General features: G+C 33.2%; 1 protein-coding gene across 5 annotated transcripts in view; it reads right to left on the reverse strand.

The window, feature by feature from the left end:
- Window positions 1-12252, reverse strand: part of Ptprc (protein tyrosine phosphatase receptor type C) — a 118409-nt gene that overhangs the window by 61178 nt on the left and 44979 nt on the right. For 3 of the 5 annotated variants that reach the window (XM_013158022.3, XM_013158021.3, XM_013158020.3), the window contains exon 3: window positions 6021-6047. In XM_013158022.3, the coding sequence (XP_013013476.1) occupies window positions 6021-6047 (27 nt within the window). Of the gene's footprint in view, window positions 1-2163; window positions 2362-6020; window positions 6048-12252 lie in introns of all 5 variants that reach the window. The other 2 variants (XM_013158019.3, XM_013158018.3) reach the window with 1 other exon arrangement.

Here is a 12252-nt window from a genome sequence, read left to right on the forward strand (position 1 = left end):
ATATTCTATATTTTAGTGTTATGCATGTGGATATGTATTGTAATCAATTTTTAAAAGAAAATTCTAAAAGAGTGTATATTACATCATTTGAAAAGTGAATAAAAATTTTTTTCTCAGGTATACGGATAAACAAGAAAAAGCAAAAGAAACTTTCCTAGCATGGTTCATCAAGGAGCTTTTGGGGGAGAATAAGTCAGTATTTTATTACTATTCATTCTTATTTCCAACCTATTCCATTGTAAGTCTGTACCTTAACACACTCTACCTGTAAATCTATGGTTTTAATATGCTGACTAGAAAAATGTCAGGCATGAACAAGGATTTAAAAATTGAATGTGTGTGTGTGTGTGTGTGTGTGTGTGTGTGTGTGTGTGTGAAGTGAAATCTGGAATCCTTAAAATGGAAATTGGAGTGACATATCTCAGGCTATAAAAACTACCATGGCAGTGACACATCTACGCTATGTGTGCCACAGTGGGCATGCAAAACCCACTCTGTGGGCACTTGAGCCAAGTTGCTCTAGCAGCTGTGCTTTGGATAGCAGCACACATAGGGACAGTGTTGGCAACAGGACTTAAATAAGTGAATTTTGGGTTGTAGTTTGGACACTTGGTATTTAAAAGTATCACGGACAAAGGTCTAGCATGAAATATTTTGCATATCATCAGCATTCACCTATCAACCTTATATTCCTTTTATAAAAACTTCAGGTGATGAAGGTGTCTAGATAAATTCTAAAACATTACTCTGCTATGGTGGCATGGAAATTGGGGTAAAAGTTTAATATGCAGTCCAAAAAGCATTATCCTTTTATTTAACTGTCTACCAATAAAATGCTCGAAACACTGCAATGCACTCTAAAGAAATGATATTATGCATGCTTGTTTTTCAGAAAAAGCTAAATGGTGTTATTAGGCTATCAAATAGTTTAGTTCCTTATCATAGTATTCCGTAAACTTGTTAACCTTAAAAAATGGCATCATAACACATCATTTCCGAAGTGCTTGGCCAGTCCCCATGTTGGTAGATTGGTGTACCAGATACACTGGAGGCAAACATAAAATGAGCTGAAATCACTGAGGCATCAACATTGTGAGGAGCATTGGTGGTCTTTGCCAGCCAATGTGCCTCCCACGGCAATCTGATATTTTCTATTAACATGATTACATTTACGCAGTTTTCATTATTGGGTATCAAAACTGATTAATTTGAAAAATATTAAATGATATAAAAAGCTCTAGAAAAAATCCATATAACAAAGCTAAGTTATCAAATCTCACAAAGAATGTTCAAAAATAAATGGTCCAAGTTCAGTAATTTCCTGATAATGCTAACTTGGAATGAAATGAAAAAAGAGGAGGATCCTACATTTGGGAACTTGCCTAGAATGGTAGCAGTGAAGAAGCTCTGGAGTAAATGCCAACCTGGCCAAGACTATGAGGAACCCATGAGGGCAGGAATAAAGAGAATGATGCAGTGTGGACTTGGGAGGACCGTGGCATTCCACCCCAAAAAAGCTGCTCACTATTCAGGCCTGATCTATGTGCACTCTGAAGAGTCCTGTTGCACCTGGCAGACAGTCTGGTGAGTGCAGCCTGATTCCATTCATTGAACTAGTTGATATCCGAACCCTGAAAGCTCTACTTGCTTGCAGTTATGAACAGCACTTTCTTTAATACACTGACAGTCACTATCTTGGGGAGCATGACCCAAGGAATATCTCAGTGTAAAAACTTCAGTTAGTACAGCAGAATGTATTTGCCTTATTCTTTAGTCTTCTCACATAGTTTTCTTCCTAGAAAGGCATTGTTATTCTTCTCCCATTTTCTTGTCCAAAGAACTGCACAACACATTTTACCTTAAACTACTATTCACTGCAGAAGCCTGATATATGTGCACTCTGAAAATCCCTGTCACCCTCCTGATTTTACTTAGTGGGTCATTCCTGTCCCTTTCCTTTTCCCTAAATTATGCAAGCATTACTTGAGTCAACCCACTTTTATACACACCTAACAGCTCTTAAACTTTATTCACTTGAATAAAATCATATCTACAGGAACTACACACAATATATCAAGAAAAACCATTTTGATTACTTCAAAATATTTTTGAAAGACAAATTTACTCCAACACCATTTTGATTAAGAACATTTCTGTGCCAACCTGTCACATTAAGAGCATTAGCATTATCCAAAGGGTCCAGGGAGACATGAGCTGAGGAATCATTTGGACTAGCAGAAGGTGTGGTCTCTGAGGAGTCATTTTCTCTTTCAGAGATGCTTGGGAGTGAGGATGCATTGGTGTGAGCAGGTAAGGGGCCACTAGAAGGCAGAGCACTGGGCTCCTCTGCTGCAGTCAGTCCTGTTATGTTAATGGGAGATTGAAGAAGAAAATAAATATGTCCATCACAACCAGAAACATGTGGTTAGCAGAGTGCACCAACTCCCTAGGCCATCAGAGTGTCACCCACGCATATGCACACACACACACACACACACACACACACACACACACACACATACACACACATACACACAATCTCTCTCTATATATATTATATATATATATACATATCTCATATATCATATATATGATGTGAGTATAAATTTGTATATACATTTATGCAAATATAGATGAAAATATAATAGTAAAAAGAAATATACATATAATATACAGATATAAATAATAAATCAAAGCATATAATACTAAAGATTAAAAATTAGGAGAAATGATTTGAAAGCAGCTATCATCCATTCACTTGACCAATCAGCCACTGGTATCTTAGCTATCTAGAATAGTTGACTTGACAAAAGGGACCCCTTTGGGTAAAGATGCTTATAGGAAAATTTACAAGACTTATAAAACTGTGGAGAAAAGTAAATTCAAAAAGATATTATTATGTACTAGGATTTCAATATTTTAAAAAATGGCAGGCAAAAGCTCTAGAGGCACAAATTGGCTTTTTAAAATCAAATACAAACCAAGAGAAAGATGAGTAAAAACATGGAACGTAAAACTCATAGGCAGGTATGGAAATGACCCATGCTTACAAAAATATCACCTTCATACTGACAGAACAGATATGAGATAAGGAGCTGAAGTAACATTTCCACAATTTAGATTCATTTTATAACGGAGGGAAATTGTTACCAGTTGTAGTAAAATCAGTACATACTCGGATGATTTGGACACACAATGGGCAAAAGTTTTCTACAGCACAAATTAGCACCATGTAATAAAGGCCTTTAAATCTATTTTTGCTCTTTTACTGAAAAAGTATACCTTTTATGGAACAATAAGGAAATACACCAAATTCTATGTATTTCACTAATCTCTGGTATCTGAGAGCTGGTTTTTTCCCCCTAAATTTTCTGTTTGATATCTATTGCATTCTTAGAATAGTATACATATTTAAAAATTGAATCAGCCAAAAACAGTATCAGAAGAGTTTTAAATAATTCAACTCAACCAGATTAGATAAAAGAGAATGGCAAGAGGGAAGAGGAAAAGCAGGGAAAGCTGAAAAAGAAGTAGAAATAAGACAAGAAAAAGTTAAGAAAATTGGGATATTGAATAAAGAAATAATAAAATGGAAATGAAAAGACCACAAGAAATCCCAGTTTCACTCATTAATGAAGAAGGTCGAGTGAAACTACTTTTTACTAAACACAGATAAAAATAATTTGGACAGTATTGAATGGCCACCATGTCCATGCAGGTCATATATCATAGAACAAGCCTGTGATTACAGAAATCCGAAGGGATGGTGCAGTTGTAATGTGCTATTTTCCAGTGAGCATGTTCAATATCAAAACTTTACAACCAGCTAAGTAAAAAATACATCCAGCTAGTAACAAACACTCACTTATAACCATTTGCTCACATAATCAATTAATAGACAAATAGCTACCTGCAGATTTCAGGGTAATACAATAGTGTTCTCCCATGTGCTATGAATTGACTGAAAGGGATGGAGAATAAATTAAGTGATCAGAAGAAGAGACAAAAGCAGATGAAGGGAAAAAGTGGGAGAGACCTTAAATGTCTGTACATTAATGCTAATTGACTATCATCGTGTAGACCTAATAATTATTAGTTATTTTTACCTTAAACCAATTTTGGTGTTAGCAGGATTCCAGTGTTGTTGTAAAAACCTGGCTTTACCTTTCATGCCCATTGTTTTGTTAGTTTTGAATTACAAAGAATTTTAAAAGAAAAATCACTGCAAATACCCAAGAAGACTGGGCTGTGCTATCTGAAGAGTGGCTCTGCTGTGGACCGCTCCCGGCAAAGTGTGTAGAAAAGGGTGTTGGGAGAACGGCTCTCCTAGATACAAGCTTTGTACTTAAACTATCAGTTCAGAAATGAGAATTTAACATTATAAACCACACTTCAGCTTCAGTTGCCAATTTCACATTGCTCCTTACTTTGGGACAATGACTTCCTTCAAGTGCATTCTTATTGGCCATACTTGGGTGAAAGTTTTCTTTTGGATCATAATTTTAACTTACCTACTTTCATCATTTGGAGGCTTGCTACGATAGTACAGAGATAAAGGGAAGTCTAATAAGGTGATGAGCCCTGCTCCATTTTAACAGGTACTATTGGTTCTCTGCGAGCCTCATCCCTCTTCTGCAAAGTAACTCACTTATGTGATTGAGATTAATCTTGTGTAAAAAAGAAAGCTAACTTTTCAAAAGTGGCAGTCAGGAGTGGTGGCGCACACCTGTAATCCCAACACTCTGGGAGGCTGAAGTGGAACAATGACAAGTTCAAGTCCAGCCTGGACAATTTAGCAACTTAGTAGACCCTGTCTTAAAAAAATAGAAAATAATTAATTCATCAAAATGGGTTGGGAAACGGAGCTCAGTGCAAAGGCTCTGGGCTTGATCCCCAGTACCACAAAAATAAAGAAATGAATTATAAATAGATCAAGTACAATGCTAAAAAGAATGACTTTCATTTACTTAAAGTATTTTTTAGTATTGTATACTATAAACCTATAAAATTGAAACAGTAAGGACTTTCAGAAAATAAAGAAATGCACCTCTTGTGCACATTTAGGAATAGTTTTTGTTAGTATTTGCATAGATTTTTTCTCGGTGTTCATCACTTGGAATGAGTTTCATTTAAATATAAAATAAATAAAATAAATCCTGTATATAAAATAAATATAAAATAAATCCTGTAACTACCTAATTGTCAAATGAATCTCATTTAGTTGTGCAGTATAATTATTAAGTCAGAAGTGCTTAATAGTTTTATCTTCTTAATGCATGCTGTCAACAATATGATCGATCAAACTTTATATTGTACTTTTTCAATAGTTATAATAATAATATTGAAATCGTGTGATTGCCCTTCAATTTAATTTCTCTATTATTTTGTGTGGTATATATATATATATACATTTACTGGTGGCATCTTTATTATTTAAATTTATCTCAGGATTTAGACACCTTTTAAGACCATTAATTTAGTTATGATAGAACAACTTTGATAAAAATTATTAAAAACTATTCAATAATCAAAGCTTTGCATATTTCTAAAAGGCAAGAATTAATATAATTCACTATCTAAAATATATTTTTAAATCTAAATACAAATGAATTAAAAATATTATTAATATAGAAAATATATATTACTAACTCTGAAGCATAAGATTATGTCTAGCTTTTATTTTCTCAGGTAACTTTTAACTTAGTCTGAACTATAAAGTTTTGTGATTTAACTATTGATAGTGTTGAAATTTTAAGGAAGTTTGGAATCCTGTCATGTTTTATAACTTCAAGGTTAAGAAAGTTATTGTTTATACATGACAATATCACATATAAAACAATGATATGTTCAGTCAAACTTTATATTTTAAGCAGCATTTTTTAGAACAAGTGGATTTCAAGAACTATTCTTTTTCTTAAAACAATTTATTTGAATTACAAACAAAAAATTTATGTATACATTAAGTATATAATCTTTGCAATAAGAAAATAAATAAATAAAATGCAATTATTAACTCTTACCAGGTGGGGTAGTATCCAAGTCTTGCCCTGTAAAATGAAAAACAAAAATCTTTCAGATTTTTTAAAATTTCATAAATACATGTAAGTATATGGCAAACATATGCACACACACACACACAGAAACATATGCATATACAATGTGTCTATGTTAGAACATCAACAACATAGCAACTTTCTGTATATTTTACCTCAGTGAAACTTTTTCTCTCAGTCTCATATTTACAAAGCCCAAGTATGTCAAAACCTTGTTATTTGTTAATTACCAGGCAAAGTAAGAAAAATGGGGCTGGAGATTTAGTTCAGCAGCACAAGCACTTGCCTGACAAGTGTGAGGTCATGAGTTTGATCCCAGGTATGGAAGAAAGAAAGAAAGAAAGAAAGAAAGAAAGAAAGAAAGAAAGAAAGAAAGAAAGAAAGAAAGGAAGGAAGGAAGGAAGGAAGGAAGAAAGAAAGAAAGAAAGAAAGAAAGAAAGAAAGAAAGAAAGAAAGAAAGAAATAGAATAAAGGGGGACTGCTGAGATTAATTTCAAGCCTGAAAATATCTTTAGAAAAGACTTTTGGAAAGATATTTTCTAAAACTCGTTCATTTATTCATACAATTTGTTGGTGTTCTCCCCCCCCCCCACCCTGGACTGAACTCAGGACCTCCTGCTAGTGAGGCAGGCACTCATGTCTCTGCTCTAAACCCCAACTATTGATATAGTTCGAGTATTTACTGTATACTACACATTATATCACATGCTAGGAATACATGACACTGAACTTCTCTGCCTTCAATGATTTCCATTTAGTCTGAGATGTAGAAAAGATTCACAAAATAGGAGACAGAACTGACGAAGAAGCCTACAAGAGGCTTATCTGAGTTAGATGTACAGGGTTGGTGCCAGCTAGTGGAGGAGGTATTACAGAGCGGTCTTGAACACATTTAAGCTGTAGTTTATAAAAAAAAATTGTATAGAGAAATAAGTTAGAGTTCATCTCACAGTAGATCACTGTTGGAGTGATGTCTTTAAGGAAAGATCTAATGGAGAAATCATTTGAATTTTAGGTCAATCTTTTTGGGAACAGAAAAGGGTTAATAAAAAAGAATTAAAATACACTGTTTACAAGTACAAATTTCTTATGATGAATGTGATCAGTATGTTTGGCAAAACTGTATTAATAATAAAGAATGTACAAAGAAAAGAAAAAAACTTAAATAAACATTCTTAGGGTAAAAGCCGAAAATGGATTAATAGAAGCCAACCTAGGGGCAGGAAATCAAGGAAAAGCAATTGTGAAATGACTTCCTATTTGGGGAAAATGTTATCCCAGGAGTAAAGCTAACAAAGAAAGGATGCCTAAAGTACTTATTCAAAACTTTTTAAATGAGAACTGGGTAATCACTGACAAAGAAAATATTTCCCATTAGTAGACAATTTATTATGCCAAATACATTTTAAGTGTTACAAGGACATCAATTTAATTCCAAGAGGCTTAAAAGCAATTTAGTTTTGAACGGGTACTATGACAGAGTATCCTTGATTTTTCTTTTATGAAAAAAATTTCATAAGCAAATAACAGGGTAAAAATAGTTACTACACTATGTATAGTTATCTTCAAAATAGTTACTCAGTACAAGATATAAACCAAAAAGAATCTTACAAAAAAAAGAAACAGGTAATAACATGAACTTTACTTTCAATGGACTAAAATAAACTATTAATATAAATAAAACAAATTAGCAAATTAAAACGACACTGAGATACCATCTTACCCCAGAAAGTATGGCTATCATTAAAAAAAAAAAAAAATCTGCAAATAAGACATGCAGGCAATCTTGTGGGGGAAAAGGAACTCTACTGCATTGTTAATGGGAGTGTAAATTGGCACAATCACTATGGAAATCAGTGTGGAAATTCCTCCAGACACGAAAAGTAGAAATTCTATTTGGCCCAGCTCTCCCTTTCTTAGGTGTCTTCCAAAAGGAGTTAAAGTCGTCATATTACTATATATATGTATATATATATCACTAATATAGTAAGATATATATATATAGTATTTTAAAGGTTCTAAAATGAAGGGCAAGCAGTAAATTATTGAAACAAAAGATTGCTTTGAGAGATTTATCTCTAAAGAGTAATTCAAAACTGATATCATTTTACTATTATAAATTGCTAATATCCACTGATACTTAGTGAGTTTCATGCTATTTATTAAGTTCTTTGCCTGTGTTTTCTCTCTTAAGTGTTACTAAACCCCCTATCAAGTTTAGAAAACTCAACTGACTCAGTCCAGACCGCCGTGTGTTCCTCAGGCTTGAGTCTGAGCCACCCTTCTCTGACGCACTGCTTGGACTCTCACCTACGTCTTCAGCCTTTTCCTCAATTAAATTTTGCAGTGTACAAAATCTTTTAATCTCCGGGGAGAACATGCTCTATGACAGTTCATAAACTAAATGAAAATGTATCTCAGACAAGACTCACCTTCAGAGAAAATTACTCTAGTAATGTTAAAAATGTTGAAATAACCTTAACCTTAAAGGTGACTGCGTAAATTACAATTTGCTCAGTGTTCTGTACATGTTACAAACAATAAAGAAAATTCAGGGATCTGTCAATTTGATTTACTAGAGGATATTATTTCAGAGAAAAGCCAAGAAAACTATAGCAACAAACACAAGTACTCTAAAGTATTACAATCCACAAACCTTTGTTCAGCTTTGAAAAAGTTTCTAAAAGCTTAAGAAGAGAATAACAGATATTTCTAATCTGATTGTCACACCATATCCACAAACTCTTTAATCTTTGATGCTACACAATTTAGTGTCCCTGGATAACAACATAATATCTAAAGATCTATCGCATTTTCCTTTCTCTGTGTTCATGTTTACTTTCCATAAAGGCTTCTGAAGTTAAGCAGACATTTTCTTTAATTTACTTCTGAATGTGATTTTGAATTCCTCCACTGGGTGGCTGTGTTATAAAAAAAAAAAAAAAAAAAAAAAAACCTGTGTCTTGTTTTCTTTTCTTTCTGTAGAATTTCAAGCATGCACACACATACATGCACACACCCTTTTATCTTCATGAAAGAAAATCCCAAGGTTTCAGCCTTTCTGTTTAGACTCAGTGTAAAGGAGAACTTGCTTGTTCTCATGGCCACAACATTTTTTTTATTTTCAGTATTAGCAACAATTTTATTCAATATGATACATGATATGAGAAAATTTGACTACTCAAAAAATGTATAGGGCCACTCTAAAGTAAATTTTTAAAATTGAAAACCATTCTAAAACTCAAGCCAATGTCTTTTAGAAGCTCTTCAGGCATTTCAGCAATGCTAAATAATATCCATAGGCCATATCCACTAGCATATTTAAATGTAAACTATTTTCAATTATTTTTTAAAAATTAAAAACAACCTACAAATCTCAAAGTAGGAACACAGTAAAGTTGACTTTTATGAACTAACACAGTTTGAAAAATCTAATATCTAAATGACATTCCTCCCCTCAAAATCATTTAATGCCTGCCATAAAAGCAGTCAGTACACAAACAAATAACTTCTGTGATGACTGGATTTGCATATGAAGTAAGACAGAGAGCAGGTTAAATCACATAACTTCAATAGTCAGAAAACAGAGGCCCATCAATGGCTGAGTGGATAAAGAAAATGTGTGTACGCAAGGAATCCTACTCAACTTTAAAGTGTAAATTTGAATCATCTGGAGGAAACTGCATGCACCTTAAGATCATAATGCTAAATGAAATAAATCAGACACTAGTGGTTATGTATCACCTCATTTCTCTTATATGAGAAATTACAAGTACAAATAATTTAAACAGCAAAATAAAAGATAGAGGACAGGATGGGGGGAAGTAGACTTTCTGGAGATGTACAAAGCACTTAAAGATGAGGGGGAGATGGAAAGGATGTGGAAGGGAAGTAAAAATGATGAAGGTACTCTATGTATAGTCACTAATTCCCCCAAGATAAATGCAGTTATTATGTATCCGCATACTAATAAGAACGATGCAAAAATATTTAGAGGAAACTCTACCATATGTCTGCAATAATATTTCAATATCTCTATGATATTTTGCAGTTCTTTCTAAATTATGAGTAAGGAACCCAACTGTCCATTATGTTTTGCATATGCAAACATCATCTGAACATTACCAAATCATTGGTATGGTAGAAACAACTGTGTTGAATTCTTATTATGCATTCTTTTAAATTCTATTAAGACATCAAATAAAATACATTACAGTAGTACTCTTGATGTTGCTATATATTTAAAAAAACTCTTTGTTTTTACTCTTCTGAGGACAATTTTCAACCTTATTTTTCACATACATGCTTTGTGTCTTCATTTAGTCAGAAGATTAGTTAGTAGTATTTCAGTAGGTGGCACCATAGCCCCAAAAATCTGTAAATCATCTCACTCAGAGTTCTTTTACCCATTATAATCCTGTTGTGAATCACCAATGGAATTGACCAGATACATTAAACAGATGAAAATGTAGATAACAGAACGCTTGATCTTCAAAGCTGTGTTATTCTAACACATGTATCGTTACTGAATTTACTTTTCCTGATATGTTTCTTTTACACCTCAAAATGTTTAAATGGTTGTAAATCAAAGTTACCTTGAAGTCACACCCTTAAGTCTCCCATCACAGATTTCAGAAAAAAGTGGGAATCAATTTTGAGTGAAAGTGGCATTTCAAAAGAAACACTGGGGTTCTAAATAATACCCATTCCACCCCCTTGCAAAAAAGAAAAAAAAAAAAAGGAGAAAGAAATGGAGCATCATTTCTAAGGGGATTTAAACCTGTCTAGTTTGCAAATCAACAGAAAGGAAAAGGACAGAGAGGGAAACAGAATAGATGAAATAAATACTCCCTTTAAGTACCGACCTAAAAGGAATGGTGGCATGTTGTAAAGATTTAGAATGCGCACCTGACCTCCATAAATATACAGGCTGTACAAAGTAGAAAAAGTAAATCAAGACAAAAATAGGGGCTGACAAGAATTGATATATATGGCACAATAATAATAAAGTATTTAAGTAAACACAAAGGATTCTACTTTAGCAACTCTGGTATATGGTATATGATCCAACAAACAGTATCAGATAAAAAAGGATTGATAGGGTAAGCACTCTGTGCAAGTTACAAACTAGGTATTATTAACATTTCAGAGAACTCATTAGCTTGTCACTAAATGTAACAATGATAGGGACTGTTTACTGAATATGATTGTGTGCCAGACTCTGTGCACACTGCTTTATGTAGGTATTTCATAAGTCATCCCACTTAGCAGTTATTTTAAATGTTTTATAGAAAATGAATCTGAGAATTAAAGTAAATTTCTCATAGTTACATACCAGAAAAGTTTAGATGTGAAGTAGTGTCCATTTAATAATTTGTATCCTTCATGTGGACTCTGTGTTAAAACATTCATTATACTAGCATTATGCCATAAGTAAAATAGTTGCTACCAATGCCAGAAAATGATTCCAAGGAATTACATTCACATACAAATGCAAGATTATGATGATATGTCTTGATGTGTATAGTTCATTTAATAAATAAGGAAACTGAGGTTCAGAGCAGACACGTTCATAAATACAAATGGACACACAAGATACACTGGACCAAAGTCTTCAACAAGGAAGATGGAGGTCAACGGCCAGAAGAAGATGGAAGCAAAGAGATGATACAACCCTCAGAAGAAATTATAGAAACCGACTGTAATTCTGTTCTCAAAATTGAGATTTTGTGCCCATGAACAGAGAATGAAAGCTTCTAAAGAGTAACACTTCAATTTGAGAGGGGGTTAATAATAGACATTCACTGAAAATATTTAAAAATAAAACAAGACAGAAAACAATAAAATTTTTAAAAATACCATTTACAAATGGCAGAATATCTGACAATATTTGAATTAGCATCTGGAAAGTTGGAACCAAAGGTAGGAATTGGGTTGGGATAAAGAATGGCTCTTCTTTAGTACTCTTATAATATTTTAATGTTCAAATTCTAGTGTGCATTCACACACACATATAAACACTTGTTTAGGAAGGTATCAGTGTGTAAAATGGAGTTAAGAATAAAGAGAACAAATGTTTACAGCTGTGGTGAAGATTTAAATTAAGTAATTCATTATTTATCAATATCCAATCAGATCTCTCTCTCAAAGAATCACCTCACACAATACCACAAATATTATATTTACTTGTGAGCACATA

This window comes from Cavia porcellus, unplaced genomic scaffold, assembly GCF_034190915.1.
Source record: "Cavia porcellus strain 051 isolate PalLab524CR breed Dunkin Hartley unplaced genomic scaffold, mCavPor4.1 scaffold_29, whole genome shotgun sequence".
In the NCBI taxonomy this organism is placed as follows: Eukaryota; Metazoa; Chordata; class Mammalia; order Rodentia; family Caviidae; genus Cavia; species Cavia porcellus.